We start from the raw sequence: 22,462 nt of genomic DNA, 5'->3' as shown, positions 1-22,462 counted from the left end.
GGAGGTATTGAGTACCCATACCTCACATTTGCACTACTGACCCCTGCATTAATTGGAGGTGTGTAATGAGCATACATAGAATTGACACCAACTCTGGTAGGAACAAGGCAAGTGGGTAAACCCTCAGTTTGATAGTGAGGCACTTGAATGTTTATGAGATCTTGGAATAATGGTGTATTATCTGCAATGGAGTCCAATGAGTTTGAAATAATCCTGGTTTCGTCAGCTATTATTGTATCATTAATCATCCCTTGTTCCTTTTCAAGCATTTTTTGTGCCTTTCGTTTTTACTTTTCCTGTCTTGCCATTTGTTTTTGTTGGTCCTTAACTTGCCTTGCTTTATCTCTTTCAATCCTTTCATCTGCTCGACATTGCACTGCAACAATCCTTGCTACCTTCTTCTCCTTGACTAGATCCTTCTTTTTCTGTTTTAATTCTTGCATTTCAAATTTATTTTTTCAGACTCAACTAACAGGTTTATATAGTCCTCTGAGGTGAGTAACTGTGAGCTTCGGCCCAAACGAAGACTACCCGATGCACCTTGCTTTTTTTTCGTTGATACTCTCTCTACTGGTAGCTTTAGGAACCTGCCAAGTGTCTTCTCCACCCCTCCCACTTGCATGTCATTGCTTGGTACTTCCCTTTCAGTATTTGATGGAACTGATTGAGCTATATCATTATCTTCATTTGATGCCTCATTATGTGATTCATCTTCTTCCATTGATCTATTGTCCACAAAAAAATGAACAATTTCACTGTTCAATTCTGCTGGTTGTGAGGGTATGTTCATGCTTTCTTCATTGGTTGCTGAGACACTATGTGCATTCATATTAATCATTGCTTCTGCTAGCCATGAAGGTGGGGTTACTTGGCTTGGCAATGTCAATTGGTCATTGTCAACTACATGTTCAACAATTTCATTAGCAATATCAGCAGCAAGAGTTTCATGTTCTTGAGTTGGTGGAACGATCTCCATGTTACTGCGAATTTGTTCATGGTTATATTGTGTTTCACATATAGTTTCATCATCTTCAGCATATAAGTGTCCTTGAGATAGGGAAATCATATTACCAACTGCAACAACATCATCTTGGTCATCTACTTCTTGCACTTCAACACCTGTTTGGGCATTCCCTTCTTCCTGACAATCCACATGAAACGTTTGGCTACAACCAGTATCATGCATAAGAGCATCATAGTTCAGTGGCCAAATTCCTGTCCTCCTAAAGCCAGCTCTGATATTTGATGGTGTCAAAGCCCTTTTAAAAGCTTTACTTGCAAGATCTGCTAGCTCGAACCTTTTCACCTCAACCCCTGGATTCTTTGCCATCCATGCAACGCGCTCCGACCTAAAATAGTTCTTGAAAGGGCCAAACACACTAACATCAAGGGGTTGCAGTCTGTGACTGGTATGAGTGGGCAATGTCAACAGGTCAATGCCTAAATTGTTTGCTTCCTCGATTGTTTGTACAGCCATGTGGCTCCCATGGCCATCTAATATCAATAGGTGTCTATTATTAGGTGAGACGCCACCTGGTACCGATGCAGCAAAGTGAAAAAGCCAACTTAGAAACAGTTCTTTAGTCATCCATGCATGGGGATGTGCAGCCATGCATGCACCTGGTTCACAATTCTGTATATAGTTTTTCAGTTGATTTTTACCTTTGAATAGATAAAATCCTGGGACTGAAGTACCAATTGCATTGACACAACATAAAATAGTTATCCACTCCGTGCTCTTAGGCAAAATATTTGGCACATTTCGGCTCCCTCTCTTGGAAATAACCCGCATGCCACAATTCCTCCCTGCCTATAAACCTGTTTCATCATAGTTCCATATATGATCTGCTCCATGAGAATGTTCATCATAAGCACTAGAAAGTGTGTCATATAACTTTTGCACAACTGTAGGGTACAAATTTAATGCTCTCTCTCTGTCAAGGCCCTCAGCAGTACGCAATACAAGTTCTGGATGCCTTTTTTTAATCCCAAACCACCATGATTTACTAGGAAACCCATCTTTGAATGAGTTTGGCCTCCCTTGACAGATTTGAGCAACTGTGGATTTGAGTTGTATCAACTCTAGCCCATGTCCCAATTGGGCCATCTCTTTACACCACTCAACCACCTTGGCCTCCTCCTCCTCAGTCATAACTGTAAGAGGCCCTCTACATTTTGTATGAGTCAGTCCATTTATCCAATAATGTATTGATGAGGGAGGAATACCATGTTTTCTTGCAGATGCCCGAACTGAGTATCCATTAAACTCTATGTTGTCAATTGCAACTAACATTTGTTCTTTTGTCCATCCTATTATAGAACTGATCTTTTTAGTTGAACTTGCCCCTTGGACTTTTGTTGATGGTGGCTCTGTGGCTGATGGTGTGTTAACATCAGCTGTTGTCACATGGTCATCCTCAACAATGTTCCCTGGTGCATTGTTGACATTGACATCAGTTGTCCTGTCCTCATTAGAAAATATGCATCGCAGTTGCGCACCCCTTGTCACTCTCCTGCCACTTCTCCTTGTACGAGCAGCATAACTTCCTTTTGCCATAGATGCAACAACCTATAAAATTATTGCATGCATTTAGACATTAGAATATTTGTAAATTATGCTTTAATACAAGGCAAAAATACTTCTGATTTATTACAGGAAATTATCAACATGTATGTTAGTATCCTTGAAAAATCAAATATACAGAATCATTTTGTTGTATGTCTTCAAAATTATCAGCGATTGTTGTTTTTATAACTTGTCTTTTCACTTGAAATACCATGACTGTATTGATTGGTTTTGTTATGCATTTCCCAACAGAGCTCTTGTTCAGTTTGACTACTTAAAATATTGTTTTGTTGTTTGTTGTTTTTTTGTTGTTTTGTTGTTTTCTGTAAGTGATTGGCTGACATTGGAATATGTATTATTACAGAAGTCAAAGATTACAAATAGAGTTCATGCCTCAGCATCCCTTTCTCCAAACCTGTCCTTTGACCACATCCCTACGTTTCCACTGCAGTGATGTAACTAGATGGAAATGGAAGAAAACTTAGATTTTTAGTAACAACCAAATAGGCAACCAAAAGCCAAATTATCTTGAGTTTCTAGCTTAGTCGATTTTGATTATTACATTCTGAGTCTCTCCATTGACCTTTGTTCACCTATTTACACAGTGTTTTAGCTAAGGCATAAGCAAGAGAAATGTGCACATATATTTTGTTTCACTCTGTCTCGTATCATTTGCTAGTGATATTGCACATGCTAGCTTCATTAGAACCATGGCTATGGCTAAGGAAGAAGTTCCTTCACATTTAGTTACTTTATTGATCACAACTTGTGATGTTTTGGTTATCGGTAGTTATGTGCATAAAAAGCCTTGAATCCATGCTTTCATCATGTAGAGAAAGAAATGCTCGATAATGGGGTAACTAAAATAAAGGAAAAGTTGGATCATGTTTCCAAGAAATCTTCTCAATTATAATATTTCATAGATTTGACTTCCAAAAAATCGAATTGCATTACTTCGTAGTCTCTCATTTCAAATTACAACTTTTTTTTGCCTCGGAAGATGGGCAGAAAGCTAGGAATAAGTAGGACAAAAAGTCGAGGAAAAGAGGAAGGCCTATGACCAAAAAGCGAAAATATCCAAAGCTAGACAAACTTGATCCATGTAGCACAAAAAAAAAATGATAGTCAACACCCATAATTTGCATGACACACACAAAATTGGTTTCCAGGTGATAGATCAAGATTAAAGTAAAATCTTGTCCTATAAGAATGTTTTTGACATCCTTGGATTAAGGAAATAATGCTTCAATTATATAAATCACAAAAAAAATTCCATATCTGAGAAAACGAATATATAGAACTTGTTCAAGAAATATACATTGGATGGGTTGGGGAACTTTTAAGATAACCTACAGCAGTAACTATGGGTTGCAGAGTTGTTGTCTACAGTATGTAATACTGTACTAAAAAGGGATGGCGATGATCATATTGATAGTGAGTTGGAAAAAGTGGTGAAGCTTGTTAGGTATGTGGGTAATAAAGACGTATTTTCTGAATTTTGTACGGAAAAACTTTCTCGCAAATTGTTGTTCAATAATAAAAAGGTAATTGAAAATCATGAATGGAGTTTGTTGTCAAAGCTCAAGGTTCAGTGTGGTTCACAGCTTACATTCAAGATGGAGGCCATGGTTAATGATTTTGTCCTTAACCAAGAAATGCAAGCTACCTTTCATGATATTTCGAAACAACAAAATCATCTTACAATAGATTTCTCCCCTGCAGTGTTGAATATGGCAATTTGGCCAACCTACCAACGCTCCCAACTTAATCTGCCATCTCAGATGCTTACTTGTGTTGAGGTTTTCGAGCACTTCTATTATACCCAACATAAAAATCGGAAGCTTACATGGATACATTCACTAGGCACGTGTGATATCATCTCCCACTTTGACTACAAGCGTATAGACATGACAGTAACAACCTACCAAGCAGCTATGCTATTGTTGTTCAATGACTCCCAAAAATTGACTTACAAAGACATTAAATTTTCGTTGAATTTTCCAGATGAAGATGTTGAGAGATTGTTGCATTCAATTGCATGCAGAAATTACAAAATTCTTTTGAAGCAGCCACCCATCAAAACAATAGCTCCACATGATACTTTTGAATTCAATTATGCTTCTACACATAAAATGGCCAGGATTAAGGTTCCACTTCCCAGCCTCGTGAATGAGAAGAAAAAAGTCACATGGGCGGTGGAAAAAGATAGAAAACCAACCATTGAAGCCGCCATAGTTCGTATCATGAAAAGTAGAAAGGCTTTGCATCATCAACGATTATTGAGTGAATGTATCCAGCAACTTGAAGGCACGTTCAAACCCAACATTAAATCACTGGAAAAAGGCATTAAAAATTTGATATCAAGGGATTTCTTGTGACCAGAACAACAAGATCCCAATATACACATATACGTAGCCTGATCAAAACTCCGACCTTGTGGTGGTGGAGTTAATAAAATGTGGTCATGCATATGTTGATCATCAAACCAAGAGAAGTAAAGGAGTATAGAGAGGAAAAGATAAATTCTCCATGGAGAAATTGACCTATTGCAAAGTCTTTAATGTTGAATTATGAAATCTAAGTACTCTATTTTCCTTACTGTATGTTTTCATCTAAATGGACAACAGTATTTTCCTTACTGTATGTTTTCATCTTATAACTCGGTTCCCCTTAACAGTCTTTTCGTTACTGTCTATTTTTGTCATATCCTTGTGGTTATATTTTTGTAAAGAAAAATCTAAAGGTGGCACAAGATAGGAAGAAAAGTTATCCATATTAGCACAGGGTATTTATGGAATTTCAGGTTGGAGAATAGGTGTACTTGTGCATCAAGCCCAAGAAGAGCTCCTTGGGGATAGGGTCATGTGTGAATCTATCACCTTGGTATTGTGGACCTTTAAAGATTCTTGAGAGGACTGGACAAGTAGCCTATCGACTTGTATTGCCTCCAACAGTGAAAGTGCATGATGTTTTCCATGTGTCATTTCTTAAGAAGTATGTGAAAGCCACTGATCATGTGATTGACTAGTCTGTATTGTAGGTGGATCCAGAAGGACAATTCCAGCTGGAACCTCAATGCATTTAGCAAAAAAATATGCTCATGCTCCAAAATCGAGAAATCGAGCAAGTTAAAGTGTAATGTAAGCACCTTGGGCCTGATGAAGCTACATTGGATATGGATGATCAAATGCAGGCTATGTACCCTGCTCTATTTGCTAGTTGAGCGCATGTCTTTTGGTATATGTTTTGGTGTTGTGTTTGGTTATGTCTATATATGCATTTGTATGTAAATATCACATCGAGGTGTGTTATACAGCTCCAATAAGTTGTATGTTGTTCATGATGTTTTGGTTATGTTTTAGCAGATGGATATAATGATGTAAATGCTACATTGAGTTGTGTTATAAAGCTCCATGGAAAGCATATGTTTTGTTGGTTTAAAAGTGTCATTGAACACCGAGGACAATGTTCCCCCAACAAGAGGGTTCTGTAATAGCCCCAGTTAAAAATCCAAGTAATAAAGTTAATAAAGGAAAAAATAAGACCAAGGCCATGGGACACATATTCCAAGCCGAATGTTGGGAAAAAACATAGTGATGGGGATCAATGGTGATTAATTAATGGCTATGGAAATTGACAAAGGAATTGGAAAAGGCTTTGGAAAGGAAAAGTGACATTAATTGGCATTTATTTACGAAAATAATGGAAAATAGGAGAAAAGGAAGGTGAAAGGTCACAGGTTGCATGTGAGGAGGAAAAAGAAGGAGAAATAATGGAAATTGAAGAAAATAGAGGCCTAAATGATAAAAATTCTTCTGAGAAACAGTACACAGCTTTGGTCAGTACAACATTTTGTCATTTTTAGCTTGGAGCACTCTCTCTATACTCTGTCTCTCTCACTCTTGCACATAGATTTTTCTTAGAGCATTCTTGGAGCACATTGGATCTAGAGAAAGAAGGTAAAGGAAAGCAGGAAAGCGCAAGAGGACAACAAGATCAACAACTACAACTGGATTACTTTGCAAGTACTACCAAGTTGCATGTATGGTTTACTTGCTAGTTTTGAAATGCATGGTGTATGCATGTGGTTATTTGGTTAGGATCTGTAATTGGCATGGAGGATTGCCTAGATTGACAATGGTTTTTCCTAGCCTTTCCATTTCCTGGATAACCATGGTGTTGTGGGTTTTCATTTTTTTTTTTTTATTGGTGCTCATGTTCCTTATGGCCATGGGTTGAGTTATCAGTTCCTGGAGCCTTGGTTGGACAAACAATTTGGAATCCCTGCAACAACTTGGGTTGGGTTAGTAGTCCTGGAAGCCTTGGTTGGAAAAATTCTTTGGAGCCCTTGGTGGGTTGATTTACTAGTCCTAGAGCCTTGGTTGGACAAACACTTTAGAGCCCTGTGGTAGTTGTGGGTTGAGTTCCTAGTCCTGGAGCCAGGTTGGAACAAATTCTCTGCAGCCCTGGACAACTTTGGTAGAGATCGATCTGGTGATTTTTAGTGAAGTCCAACCGTGAGGTGGAATCATTGGTTGAGGATTGAGGTGGTTTGGCATCCGGAAACCCTAGTTTAGTTTTTTTTGGTTTATTCCATGAGATCCCACATCCATGCTTGGAATATGGCACGGGGGTGATTGGCTGAAAGAGAGATTTGGTTCAACCCAATCTATGGTCGGGTGGTACGTGGAAGTCCCTGACTTGGTTGGATTTTTCTTATGTTCATAAAACCTCTTTTCCTCTTGTATTTTATGAGTAAATGTACTTGTTATTATGTGTCTTTAATGTATGCTCTATCATTGTTATAAGCATGGTTTTATGACAGAATTGAGCTATGAATCTCATCATGTTTTCGTTAGTAAATGAAATGTTAATGAATGCATGACCTAATAGATTTTAATGCAACTATTATGAGAGGGCATTAGACCTTCTTGATGATTCTTAGATAAGTATGAGATCACTATGTTCAAATGTCTAATTATGACCTGTAGATTACATGCTCATGATGTGTTTGACAGAATGTATGTCATGGTTAGGCTTGATTAGGTCAAGTTCTTGTCTAAGTTTGTATGGAAGGCTTTGTCCATGTGTCATTTATCTTTTCTGAAAGTTTCATTAAGTTCTTAGTAATGGTCTGGAGACTATCCCTGAAAAAGTGCCTATGATCTTGCGGTCACTAGCAAAGAACTGGGTGAAAAATACTATAGTCTCTCCCTTATAGGCTTATTCATGTGACTGGAGGGTTATAGTAGAATTCAGGTAATGTTATGCCAATGTCTCGAACTCTAGATCAATGAAAAAGCAGGTTAAATCTCAAGGTTTGGGCACCAGGAAGGGTAGTCTAGCTCTTCAGGGTCCTTTAGCACCAGAAGGAAGTTAGTAAGGTTTTGGTGTGTCGATTCCACTTCCTTAATTTCACCTAGGAGGATGAGTCATATCATAGTATCTCCTCATCACATATTTACCCTGGTGGACTGGTGAACTTGGGTAAGTGTGGGAGGAGGGTGGTTACAAGGTCCCTTTGAGATAATAAAGAAGCAAGGATATAATGCATATAGACTCATTCTAACATGATACATGCACATTCAATTAGTGTTGAATGTAGAAAAATTGAAATTTAACAAGCCTTCCTTGTTGGACCAGGAAGAGGAATAGGTCCAACCTTCTATACAAGATTGGGAATTAGAATCTCTAGTAGAGTTGAGAGAGGATATAGTTTTGCAGAAGAGATACAAAACTACAAGACATGGATAACCTGACCTTTGACTGATTAGGTTGAAAGGAAAACTTACAAAAAATGCTTGATAATACTCTAGGGAAACAATAGAGGAAAAAATTCCTCACCTCATTTAGTAAAAATTTTGAGGATCAAAATCCTCCAAAAATGGGGAGGCATGATTTAGATTACATTATTATATTAATTTAATCCATATTGGTTCTTTCAAATGGAAAAATTGGAATTAGTTCACAAGACCATTTTCACTGGCGGGTCCTATTTTGGAAAACAGGGGTTTAAAAATTTCCCGAAGCAATTTGAGGCATTAAATAACATTTTTGGGGAAAACAATTTTCAGATGAGCGTTTCATCCCCTACCACCATTCTACACATATATACCTTTCTATCAATGCAAGGATCACCTTAATTGGATTCTATATGTAATGACTTCTAGAATTTGACCTTCCTATTTTGACTCCCATAATTTGAGAGGATGCTAAATCAACTCCCATTGTTGATGGAAAAGGGGGCTAACCACATGAACATTATCAATAAGACTGTAGAATAGTTAATATTGTAACTCTATATAAGAGTTGAAGGAGTCAAACTTAACCACTAATAGGCTATTGAGGTGTGTTATAATTGGGCCATTAGGAGGAAAACAGGTTCCATTCTATTTGAATGCATTTTGTTCCTTAGGTGAATAGAGTATCTAAGCGTGGATATAGAGAGACAGAAAATAGCCAAGATTTTTGTATTATAAAAATCCATGTGGCACAAGTCTCACTCCTTCATATTTGCATCCATATACATTAGAGACAGAGAGAGCAAAGCATCGTCACCTTTTAGTTGGGTTTTCTCTCGAAAGGGTTTCCCAGATTATATTTTATGTTCATTTTGGTCTGTGAGTCTAATTTTGTTCTTCTCTATTCTCCATAGTTTATCTATTGCATGAATAACCAAAATAAAATAGTTAACAAATCTAGAAATCTAAGGAAAAATTAACCTTCATAATGTAGATTTCATATTTACAAATATATGGTTTATCAAATTTGTTGTGTTGAATTTTCTAGTGGAATATCGATGCAAATTTACAAATCAAGTGTTTTGATATACATTGGTCAACATGTCCATCAATTTAAGTGCATAATAAAAATACAAAGGCCATAAGTACATATAACTACTTAGGTCAAAATGAGGCACCATGTACACACATCCTTTGCGAAACTTCATTATTAAGGTTTGGTTAAAAAAGTGAGGTGGGATCATGATGTATGGTCTTTGCGACCTCCTAGGGAGACAAACTTGGGCTATACAAGTTCCACAGGAACTTAAAATGGTCCACCAAATGGTGTATGAGATGTCGTACCCTATGGTCCAATATGTGTAATTGTTCAACCATTATGGTTCCCATGTCCAAGACATACAGTTCCCCCTAATATAGCATGTGAGTTTCAATAGCAAAATAGTGTCATAAAATAGATACATGAAAAGCGTCATGAGATTTATGCAAGTGGGATGGTATTATGAGATGATGGTAAATTGATCCAATTCTCTCTCAATCCTTCAACATTCTTATAAATTAAGTTGACAACATTATCCCTTTCCTAACTGAATGGTAGTCTTGTTAGGTTGGCTACAAATAAAACTTGGTGCATCAACATAAATCTTATGTTTATCATGTGTCTCCTTTAACCATTGTCTAATATGAATCACTTACTCCATTTCTTGAATCAATTCAATCCCTACTATTACTCATTCTTCTAACCTTTCCCAACTTATCATTGTTCCACATGGATTTCCAGACAAAACTTGATAAGGAGGCACCCCAATTAAAATGCGGTAACTTTTATTATAAGCAAACTTCGCCAAAGGTATTTACTTCTCCCAACAGGTTTGGTTATCCATAACATACATCCTAATCACGTCTTCCATAAATTGATTCACTTTTTCTATCTTGACGTCCATTTTAGGATAATATGTTATGCCCATGTTGACATGAGTTCCCAAGTTTGACTACGAACTTGTCCAAGGCTTGGACATAAAAAAGGAGTCTCTATATAACTTTCGGGTAATCCATGTAGATGGATGACTTCACTTATAAACATGCATGCCATATTAGTGAGATCATACATGTATCTGAATGGAATGAAATGGTTTTTGGTCAGCTTATCCATTATGATGAGTATGGTAATGTGTCATTGTGATGTAAATGGAAAACCCACATTGAAATCCATAGAAATTACTTCAACTTGGACATATGAACATGATGTGGTTGTATAAGTCTTATGAAGTGATGATGCTCATTCTTCACTTGCTGACATTTGAGATGCTTAGCGACGAATCGGACTATGTGACTTTTCATGATTGCCCAAAAAGTAAGTAAATAAAGTAAAGCACTCTCCATTGTTATTATCCTTATGATTGAACTAGATCCTTCCATCTAGATTCTTTCCTTGAGCTGAGAGGTTAGTGTAGTTGAGATATCCAAATATAATAATGAGTAAAAGATAGATAAGTAATTTTCACCAAGTTAGGAAATGGGTAGTAAAAATTGGTTTTCAATGTTTTCTATAATTTCTAAACATCCTAAAAGAGACAATAGAAATGTAATACTAAAAAGGGAAGTTGGAGAAAAATCGAGAGATCATAAAATAAATCTAAACATATGGCACAAGCTTGGTTTAAAAGTATCTACCATAAATGTGATTCCTTTGTTGTTTCCATCCATAACATGTAAAGCAACAATGAGTAGGAATAAAAAAGGAAAACCCAACTCTTATTCTTCACAACCTACAATTAATACTCCTTATAAATGTTTCTCTTATGAGAAATGCATTAGTTTGATTGGACTCAAATGTCTATAGGGAAATACACACTTGGGAATACTATATTCCCATAGTAATTACTATAAGAGAAGATACAAAATAAGCTTTTACTTGAGGAAAATAAGCTAAATAGGATGATGTTTGAAGTTATCTAGTCAAATAAAAATATCAACATAAAACATCATAAAATTGAATACTTAAATATAATATTAGAATATTTGAAAACTAAATATTCTCAAATATAGAAGAATAAGTGCTAAAAGGAAAGAAAGATGTGACGCTAAATTTACACAAGTATATTGAGAAGGAAATGCACTCTACCAATGGTAAGACATTTAAAACCAAAAAAAAAAAACACTCATAATAACATAGTTTCAATGTTGGATTCTTAGAGTGCATAAAAGCATATTTCCTCCTTAAATTTGATATATGAAGAGCTAATTTTTCTTTAAAAGTATTCCGTCTTGAATAGTTGCATTGCTCATTAAGTGTGATCCCTCCCAAATTTGATATAGTGAAGAGCTACTTATCTATGAAAGTAATCAAGATATTAGTCATTGTATTACTTATGACTAATTGATAAAACCACATGGAGTAAGTACATGGGGTAAGTACATGGATATATGATGGAAATTTTGGGTATTGCATGGATTTTATATATGATATTTCCCTTTTTAATTATACAAGTGTTGTAGGATACATGTTAATTATTTATATGAATTTGATGATTATTATTAGTATTATTTACTGCGATTTGATTTATTAGATTTAAAAAAAAATAAGGAATTATTTGATTTGGTTTAGAATTTTATTTCAGTGCTAGAAAAGATTTAAAGGAAGTGCTCCAAAATCACCTTAGTTTTGAAGAGTTAAATAGTTAGGAAGACCAATATCATAATAAATATTTTGAGGTTGTTATTTAATGTGGATGTACATAAGACATTTTAAGAGAAAGTGTTTTTCACCTTCAACCCTCTTAGTGTCACAAAGATGATAAATTCCTTCTACCCATCACATAATAGGAATTTTGACCACCTCATTTCACTACATGAAGCTCATGAGAATTTGTTCCTATCTTAAAAAAGCGTTTTGTTCCTTAGACTAGTCAAAATAGAGATACTTTTGATCTTGTTGATTAGGGTTCATCACCTTCTTATAGTATCTTAATTTTCATTTAGGAGCTAATTCTTTATTGCACCACAAATTCTCCTTAAATTTAAATATAATAGTATTTTAAATATTATCAATATTCCACTAAATAACCTATTCTTTAACTTAATCATTTAGCAAAAAAAAATTACATATATATTCACTCACACACAAACTTTTGTTATTATAGTTTAAACATAAACTCATTACTTTACAACCCTGGACATTAAAATGAATCATTAGTGAAAAGTAATATCCAAAAATATTTACCCGGATGCGGGTGCTTCTACTAGGCATTAAATATGGCATACGCCACGCCACCTGGGAGCAGGACAGATCGCCGGCACCTGTACGCGGAGGCCTGCAAAAGGAATTACAAGTTAATGCACAAGGTAAGCGAATTTAGTGTGCAGCAGAGGAGACGGGACGCTGCATTCAAGCCGAGCATGGCTGCTCAGGACTCGATGCAGAACAGGAGTAGAGCCCAAGGCCTTTCCCCCGTGGTGAGAATGGATGCTACGCCGTATATTGGGATTAACATGTCAATCATAGAACAGAACTGGCCCATTGCTGCTTCCCGTGTTCGGAGAGAGGTTATACCGGCTTCCAGTATTCGAGGGATTGTTGAGTGTTTGGGGTCTCTGGTCTTAAGCGCCATGCCGCGCAGCCGAGGAGTACCCAGGCGAGGAGGGAGGTCTGGTACCCGTGTTGGCCTGGACATGGAAGATTTACAACCAATTGCGCCCATTGCCTCAGCGCCACCCTCGTCTCCCAGCTCTGAGCAGGAATGCCTTCTTCCACAGGGCACCTACCAGACTTTTCGCTTCAGGTTTCCTAGCCGCCTAGTCAGACCAGAAGTGGTGGTCAATTTCACGGTTTTCATCTCTGAGGAAGAGCCTGGAATGCCCAATTCTAACTCCCCTGCCTCTGCTAGTGTTCAAGATAGTGATATCCTTCTGGGCGACATGAACGGTTTGGTTTATAGAGCCCACCGTTACGAGGAAGCTCCAGCTCAGAACGCCCTGGTCCAGCAAGCTCCGACTCAGGAAATTTCAGGTCATGCCGCCTCTGTGCTAGAGGTTTTGCCGCCGCCAAATTCGAATATGGAAATGGAGGTCTTCAGCGCTCGTGCTCAGCCAGTTCCGGGAGAGCTGCCTCAGGACGTGGACGGGATGGTCATCTGGCTCGACTCGCCCAGCCCGGACAAAGGAATGCAGGCGGCCTCGCCCAACCAGACAGCCTAGTTCTCTTCGGGTGCACTGTTTTGTCTTTTTTGCAATCATGTCGATACAAATGGTGTTGTTTCCTTGTGTCCAATTCAGTCCTAGGTCTCAGTTTGGCTACTGCTGCAAGTCTCAGGCTTCAGCAGCATGCTCTTCTTGTTTTAGTGTCAATGATGTAAAATGGCTCTGTCCTGCCAGTAGCTATGGTGCTTTTGTCAGTTTGAGTCCAGGTTATTTGATGTCCAGGAAGCATTATTATGGACTGTGTTTTATGACTCGGTTAAAGCAGATAGACAGTATAGTCCAGCTTCTTCTGTTTGAGGACTGGCCTCGGCCTCCTCGCAAGATCTAAACTTTGTACATATTTTTCTTTTTTTAATATAGCAGTAGCCTTTACTTAGAAAAAAAAAATATCCAAAAATATTTTCCCACATTTATAAATCTCATACCCTGGAAGAAAAATCAAAAAATATATCTCCTCATTCATGGAAAGCATAAGCTCTTTAAAAAAAAATCTTAGAAAAATACTTTCTCATATTTGTAACTAATATTTCTCATAATCTTTTACGTGAGGGCAATCGGGCGGCTGACCTTATGGCCAATTGGGGCAGCGGCGGAGGGGATAGGCGGATAGACGGTAGTTGGAGATCCGTTAAGGATGATCCCCGGTGGACAATGCTAACAGACATTCTAAACCATGATTTATATGAGGCAACGGCGTTAGTGGGGAATTCATAATTACTTTCCACTTATGGTAAGACGGGACACATGTACTATGGTGTATGATGGTGAGGAGAGCAGGCAGGATCGCGCGGATGGAATGTATATTCAACTCGCTTGGAGTCATAACCATATAAACCAATTGATCATTTCAAGAAGCGAATGGGACTGGTTTCCGAGGATGAGAGGATGCAGCGTCAGGCTGATGGTAAGTGAATCCACTTACGGTAATACATTTGGAGTGAGGATTAATGAGTGTCTTAACTGGCATTGCAGCCAAAGGAACCTAAGGTGGCGGTCCAAACAAGCTTTAAAGCTTGCATGCATGCGACAGAATAGGTGGTCGGGATCATTTGTGAATTCTCAAGCGAGGAGGAGTAGACAGAGGGTTTTTGTGAGAAAGGGTATAGAGGATATGGCAGAGGGTCAGGACAGGGATGGAGGTCGCTAGTTGCGGAGCATGGAGAGCAAACGGGATACGAAGGGTAAGGGCCAGGTTGAGGAGGCCCTCCGGAAAATCATGTTGAATATTTCAGATGACTCTGAAGAGGAGTTTGACATTCGAGACTACTTGGTGGATGATGAACCCCGGCGTAGACAGGAAGGCGGGGATAAGCGTGGCAAAGCTCAAAGGCAGGAGGTCGAAGCTCGGATGGGCGAACAGGAGTTTGAGGAAGAGGTGGGCAAATATGGGGGTGGCAGACGAGGACGAAGTAGGGGAGGGTGTGTGCTGAAGAAGGAAGGGACCAGCCAGCGGGGCAGAGGGTGCAGCAGAGGGAGAGGAGGCAGAGGAGGTAGGACAGCAACAAATGTTGAGTATGAGGAGGAAATGTGTAGTGAGGCCAGAGAGAAAAAAAGAGGTAAGAGAGATATGAAACAGAAAGTACAGGAGGCTGAAGAGGCTTATCATCAGCGTACTCACCCTAATATTCGGAGGATCATTGAACATTTGGAAGAGGAGGCATTGCAGGAACAGTCAGGGTCAGAAATGGAGGATTGGGAGGCCTATCTGCCTGACCCAGGACATACAAGAGGCAGGCTGACCTTATATAAACAATCTTTGCATGTCTATTGGGGCATGAAAAGGCTCTTAGCTAAAGCACTTGAACAGGTAGCCATGGACATGGTTGAATTGGCCCAGGTAGCAATGAAGAAAGAGATGCAGAATCTCCAAGTCACCTTAATGATGCAAGACAGGAAGATGGATGTGATCCTGAAGTATCTTCAAGCCAGGGGACCGGGGGTCAAAACGGAGAAGGAGGCCAATCTGGAGGCCCATAATTAACAACAGATGGAGCAGCTGAAAAGAGGTTTTTTGGATTTTAGTTTTTCTTTACAGATACTTGTTTTGTATGTTTAAAGTCATAACCTGTTTTATAGTAAGTAAAGTAGAAGGATATGTAGTATGGGAGAAAAGACTGTTGGGTCTATACTTTTGGATAATCGGTTATATAGCATGGGTAGAAAGACTGAAGATATTCTATTTTTGGATGGGAATTAAGAACCTCAGGTGGTCAAGATATCCGGTTTCCCTTCGGGGCGGGTTGAGACCGGCCCATATGTGGTATGTTTTCGATGTATGATCCTTATTTTACAGTAATAGAAATGATCAATCTTGCCTTTGCTTAAAAAAAAAAAAATATTTCTCATAATCTTTTACTTAAATTACTATATGTCATTAAAAAAAATAAAAATAAAAAAACATAAATTCAGCGAAATATCCAATAACATGAATAAAAATCACCTAATTTTTTATATTAAAATATATATACATAAATATATAATAAAATTAACTGCAACTTAAAAAAGACGAAACAAAACTAAGTTAAATTTAAAACGTGCATGAATATAAAAATTTTAAAACTACGAAATTATGAAAGACTAGTTTTCAATTAATCTTAACCAGTTATTTATTTAATTGTGACCCGACCATTTTCTACGTGCCCATGCCATAATCTACTCCTTAGTTGTAAACAAAACCAATTTAAAATCTAATTTTAAAATAAGATTAACTTACTGATTAAAAAATATAAATTAAATTAACTTAAAAATTAAAAACAATTTAAGTTTTGGAATGCATTTAATGATTCACTCGAGCAAAGGCACCCGGAAAACACCTATGTGAAATAGTCTTCACTTAACATGAGCCTGCAGGATTAGGTAAAGATATAAATCAATTGGATTATTAAATTCAATCAATTAGATTATAATAGATTATGAGGATATACATGAGTTCATGTTTATTTAGAATGGACATTTAACACGTAAATTATATACATATATTTATTTAGACTTTAAAATTATATATACTTTAAATTTAAATAAAATATTTTAATATCACTTATATTATATAAGTAAAAATTATTTAATAATATTACATAAAAATTATTTAATAATATTTGATATTGAGATTTTGTTTTATGATTTTAATAGTGTTATTGATTCATATGCTATTTATCAAAATTTTTTTATATTTTGAAATCAATAGATTTAGTGTTTGGAATGTTGAAACTAAAAGGGATGTTGCTTTTAGTTTTGAGTAAATTGATTCAAGTACTATTGCTTCCACTTGATCCATTGGAAATGTATATTCCACTATCATTGAGATGCTTATTAGTAATGCCATAGAGAACTATTAATAGGTGGTAAAGGGGAATAGGGACAATAATCTGGGAAAATAACTTTAATGTAAAGAGCAAAGTTGACTTTTAATGAGAGAATACGACACATTAAGTATTATATCAAAGGGTGTAAGGTAAGTATTTGACAAATTACTTGCATGCCAAGTGTATGTCCACCAATTGCTTGAAGAAGTGTTTGCCAAAATTACTACTCAACTTGTGTTTATTAAAGAGGAGAAAACATTATCAATAACCAACTTGAGGGTTTTTAGCAATGTTCCACCAAGTTTCGGGGACGAGGAGGCAAGGGAGCAGGGATACGCAGGAGCGGCCTATGCAAAAGCTCCCCACCAATTTTTAGGAAACGTGGGGGGACGTCGGGGTCTTAAAATTTTATAAATATAAAATATAAATCGATGAATCATATAACTGAAACAAATTTAAAACTAAAAGCATGATCATTGATATCATTATCATATAAATTATAATCATACACCATCCATGTAATTTTGTGATTGTACAATGTAACTACTAGTCTACTAACTTACTAACAATGCACAATGAAAATGAATTATAAAACTATAAATGTTTAAAGTTTTAAACTTTAAACTTTAAACCAGATTGATGTTCCACTTCCAACTATGAACATTGAATATTGAATAATATAAAAGTCAAGTCTGATACATGAGCAACAACATTGCGATGAAGGAGTAGACAGAAGGTTGCTTAACGATGGTGACAATGTTCAGTTCAACGAAGGAGCAAACAAAAAATGAAATGTGAAATGAACATAATGTAAACCCTTCACGGTCGGTCAATAAATATTAAAAATTACGATTTTTTGTTTCATAAAAAAAATTGCGAATTTTTTCTAGGGAACCGACCCCTCAAGGCCCCTTAAGAACCCCTTCACCTAGGAAACGACCCCTCTCAAGTTTCCTCGTGTACCCTATTTTTTGGAAGCGTGGGGAAACATCCCCCTCTCGTCCCCAAGTTCCCGAAGCGTGAGGGAGCTAGGAAACGCGACCCCAGGTGGGGGGACGCGACCCCGTGGAACATTGGTTTTTAGTGCAGTGTTGGATATACTTTCTATTTACAAGGTGTTGGATGAAAGGTTTGTCCACTACCCAGATATGAGGGTGGGGTAGGTGGAAATATCCGCTAGAACATATTATATTTTAAGGAAATATTGGGTAAAACGTATTATATTATATAACATAATACAATATGCTTTACTGTATATTTCTCCTTGCTTCCATCTTTAGCCTCATAATAAAGGTATGTTTGCATTATTTTGTTGTAAACTTTGATTTCAATGTAGCATTTCAAATTATGTTCAAGTCTCTTATTGGGAACACTCTATGTTTGTGGGTGCATTATGAAAGTTCGACATCAGTTTTAAAAATGAAGTTTGAGCACCCTATTTTCCTGTTTCACAACATCGTTCATTACACAATATAAATTTTGGCTCTCCAAAAATATTGATTAGGATGATTATGACTGAAATTTATCCAAATTTTATGAGCCGCCTGTCTTTGTTGGTCCAATGTTCTGTCATATGAAAAGAGAGGAAGTTGCAAGGAAGAATACGCAAAGTGTTGGCTTGGGGTTTCCATGTCCCGCCCTTGATGGAACCGTCATATGAAAAGAGAGAGGAAGTTGCACGGAAGAATCCTTCCAGAGCACGCAAAGAGAATGGCGGTGTCCCTGCTCGTTTTAACAGTGCTTCAGACTATTTTCTCAAGTGGTTTTCAATTCGAATATTTGGCAATCAATAGCAATGGAAGAACAATTCTTACAATTCGGAGACCAGAGCACCGCTGACATGACATTACACTTAATTAGTACAGATGGAGGGGAGCATGGAAGAAATGCTCTGTATCTCCACTCCCAAATTCTGAAAAGTTCTGAATATTTTGCAACGTTGTTATGTGAGCGATGGTCGTCGGAGAGACCACCTATTGAAATGGAGCTAACAACTTTTCACAGCATCGAGATGTATATTAAATGTATTCAACTTATGTATTCTTCTCAATCAGGGAACCGTTTTCGTTTTTCTAGTGTGAACGAAGCCCTCTGTATTCTACCAATTGCTGCTGAACTCCTTTTTAATAACTGCGTGGAGGAATGTATGAGATATTTGAATGTTGTTCGGTGGACTACTAAACAAGAAGTCAAACTTCGAGCCCTGCTACTATCTTTGGAGATCAATACCTTGCCGGATTTAGCTACTAGACTCGGGATTAGCCAAATAAAACCAGATTATGGAGGATTACAGATGCTGGAACATTCTCTGAAAAGAATGTTGTCCACCATTTCGAGTGGTTCATACGATCACAGCGAATATATTGAGGAATATATCGTAGGGTTCTTTGAGGCAAATGCATCCTTTGCAAAAATTTGTGGGTCTGCACTTCTGAAAGAATTTAGTACCAATATCGAACGCGCTAAATCTGATAACTATGCTATCCTTACTGCTTGTAGTGCACTTTTATGGATTGTCAATGTGATTCAGCGATGTGATCGGCAATTGTTTGAAATATCGTTCAAATTATTTTGCGAAGACGCTGAACTTCCTATCGCAATAAATCGATCTTACAGTGGATATTCTGGTAGTGTTAGTCCATATTCTGGTCTAAAGAAGCCAATTCTTGGTCTAAATACCCCACTTTTGGACCTAATTGATCGGTTTCTAAATTGTCTGGGCAACGGCGAAATAATTACTTCTACATTATTTAGGGTTTCTTTTCTCACAAATTGGGTTCCTGTCATTGCTGCGCATCTCAATCACAAGAATCAATTGGAAAAAAGTATCATTGATGTTGCTGAAACCCTCCCTCCGGTTGAGCAAAGACGGATTTACAACATTTGGAAAAAACCTCTGACCAAAACCCACACAGAAACATTTAATTGCTGGGCCAAGAAAGTAGAGGATGCCATCATTCGTCACAACTATTTTTTATGTAAGTGGTTTTTTAGTTTAGAGGATGTGGTCCAATGGTTAAGTATGAAAGTTTGGTTTCTACAGGTCATGTGGTCCAATTATCGTGATCAGTGGGAAAGTATGGTCTCTACAGGTCATGTGGTCCAATTATCGTGATCAGTGGCAAAGTTTGGTCTCTACAGGTCATGTGGTCCAATATGCTCCTTTTTTATCAGTCCGATGGTTAAGTAGGAAAGTTTGGTCTCTACAGGTCATGTGGTCCAATATGCTCCTTCTCTTCAGTCACATTGGTTGATTTGGATGGTATATTCCCCATATGTTTTTTTGATGGTGCATCCTCAGGGGAAGATATGGCTGTGGTGTATATCTTCATATTGATCCCTCTTTTCTATATCATTTTTTCTGGTCTGGTGGGTTTGGAGACAATTGCATGGCAGAGATGATTGTTTTATGGGGTGCTCTTCAATGTTTCTCTTGGATAGGCAATGAGAAGATTGTGATCATTGGCGACTCCCTCTCTACAATTCAGTAGATACAGGGTAGGAGTGATTTGGATGTCCCTCCTCTATGTAATTGGATGCAACGAGACCTGAAGTCTTCCTTACCTCATGTGTCATTTTAGCATGTATACCCGAAACAAAACTTGGAGGTGGACACTCTTTCCAACGGCGGTGTGGCTCTCTCCGATGGTCATATGATCTATGAATATAGAGTCAATGGTATCATTTGTGGCCAAGGCTATTTTGAGATCTGAAAGAGAGACGTTCGATCTTTCTGCCATTTTCAGAACTTCAGCTTTTTCCAGAAATTTTGTACTCGTCTATCTATCCCTGTTTTATTATGTTTTTGCTCTCAATGTGAGTAATCTTTTTAACAGTCTTATTGTGATGTTCTGATGATATATCAGTGATCTGTTTTGATTATATTCTGGAGTTTACAATCCAGCTTGGACAATGCCTGCAATACACGTATGCTAATGTAAAACAATCTAAAACATGTTTCTGTTTTTTTCTTCTGAAAAACAAAAGTAAGACTGTATGCCTAACCATAATTTATTCACTGAAAAAAAAAAACTCTGTTATCCGTACCGGATGACCTAGTCAATTGATCTGAAGCCTGTTCAGCGGATTCTAAGCCATCCCTATGGGAGGACCAGGGCAATAAGTGCAAGCCTCCCTGTGTATCTGTAACTGAAACAATTTTGATATATCCACAGTTTTGTTTGAGTGTCAGCTTATACATAGTTATTTTCCAAATTTGTTGTTACACTGATAATTATTTTTTCAGTATCAACAGTGATCTGATCATTTTTCGATGTTGCCAGTCTGATTCTTGCCCTGCCCCCAATGTCCTTGCAGAGGTTTTTTCTGGTCCCTAATTACCTTCCACGGTTTCTTATTGTTTGTTATTATTTTCACTGGATAAGGCCATTCGGTTTTTTTGGATGTTGAAAAGATTTATAGAAAACTAAAATGAAAAATAATAATTTTGTGTTCATTATAATTCCTTTTGATTTCATTATAAACACTGTTGGTTTGACAGAAATGAAGAAAACAAAAAACGTAAAGCACTGTCAACGCATCCCCATTTTGGATTTTTAGTTTTTTTACTTTTGATTCAGTGAAAGGTTGAAATCAAAAGCTCTGTTGTGAAATGTTGAATGGAGTATCAATGTATAATGTTCATCCGTAGTTTCTATATTATCTTTGGTCTTTAATAGTTGGTTTAAAAATCTTTATTTAATATATGTATTCATTTTAATAGGCATAATGTTAAAATTTAATTAACTATATTTTTAAATTATGTTATTTTTTTCAGATCTATAGAATTAAGTTTAAATGTTAGATTTATAATTCCATGATCTTTTTGAAATATGATATATATATTATAATTTTTTTTATTTTAAATAAATATTTTCTTATTTAGGAAAATTATGAAGAATTAAATTTATATATATTTTTTGAAAAGTAAAATTATATTTATTTTATTTTTAAATTAGTGTATTGATAAAATTTGATAAATAAATAGAAATTTATTATAATATAAAATTATTTTAAATAATTGATAATATAAATGAAATAGGAGAAAATAATAATTTATTATGAATTTGGAATTATAAATTAAATGTCTAACTACTTTAAAATCATTATTTTGGGTTTCAAGCTGTAGTTAGCTTTAAATAGAAATAATATAATCTCATAACAAATTTCTTTTTAGTGGTGAATGTACAAAACTTTAAAACTTTCATTAATCTAGAGTTTTAATTAATTTTTAATAATATTAATCAATAAAAAATGGGCCTAATCCCCTATTATATTATATTATATTATATATATATATAGATATATATATATATAGATATATATATATATAATCTTTTCTTATTAAATATGTATTTGAAAAGAGAGTTTGTTTGTTGTAAAATTAATGTATTCTATTATATTTTCATATTCCAAAAACAGAGTTTAGAGTTTTTTTGTTTCAAATAAATGTCTTCTTGTTTTCTGGGATGGAAATATATAAAAATGAAAAATATTTTTTGAAAAATAAAGTTCTTCATTTCTTTTCTCAATGTTTTGAATAAATGTTTTCTTACATCGTTCCTTGGAATATAAATATATAAAAATAATACATATTTTTGAAAAATAAAATTCCTTTTTTCTCAATGTCTCATGCACTAAAGATCCAAATTTGA

General features: G+C 36.3%; 1 protein-coding gene across 1 annotated transcript; it reads left to right on the top strand.

Annotated features, from left to right (window-relative positions):
* Nucleotides 1-18,603: 18,603 nt before the first annotated feature.
* LOC149165637 (BTB/POZ domain-containing protein At3g50780-like) lies at nt 18,604-20,210 on the top strand. The gene is made up of 2 exons (XM_089429889.1): nt 18,604-19,786; nt 20,110-20,210. Exons 1-2 carry the CDS (start codon nt 18,604-18,606, stop codon nt 20,208-20,210), a joined length of 1,284 nt encoding a protein of 427 aa, XP_089286015.1.
* Nucleotides 20,211-22,462: the final 2,252 nt, after the last annotated feature.

The sequence above is a fragment of the Pinus tabuliformis genome, chromosome 5_1, assembly GCF_031772625.1.
Source record: "Pinus tabuliformis cultivar Carrire ecotype Pingquan chromosome 5_1, CPIR1, whole genome shotgun sequence".
NCBI lineage: Eukaryota > Viridiplantae > Streptophyta > Pinopsida > Pinales > Pinaceae > Pinus > Pinus tabuliformis.
Note: the sequence above shows the minus strand (reverse complement) of the source record. Positions and strands in the feature narration are given on the sequence as shown.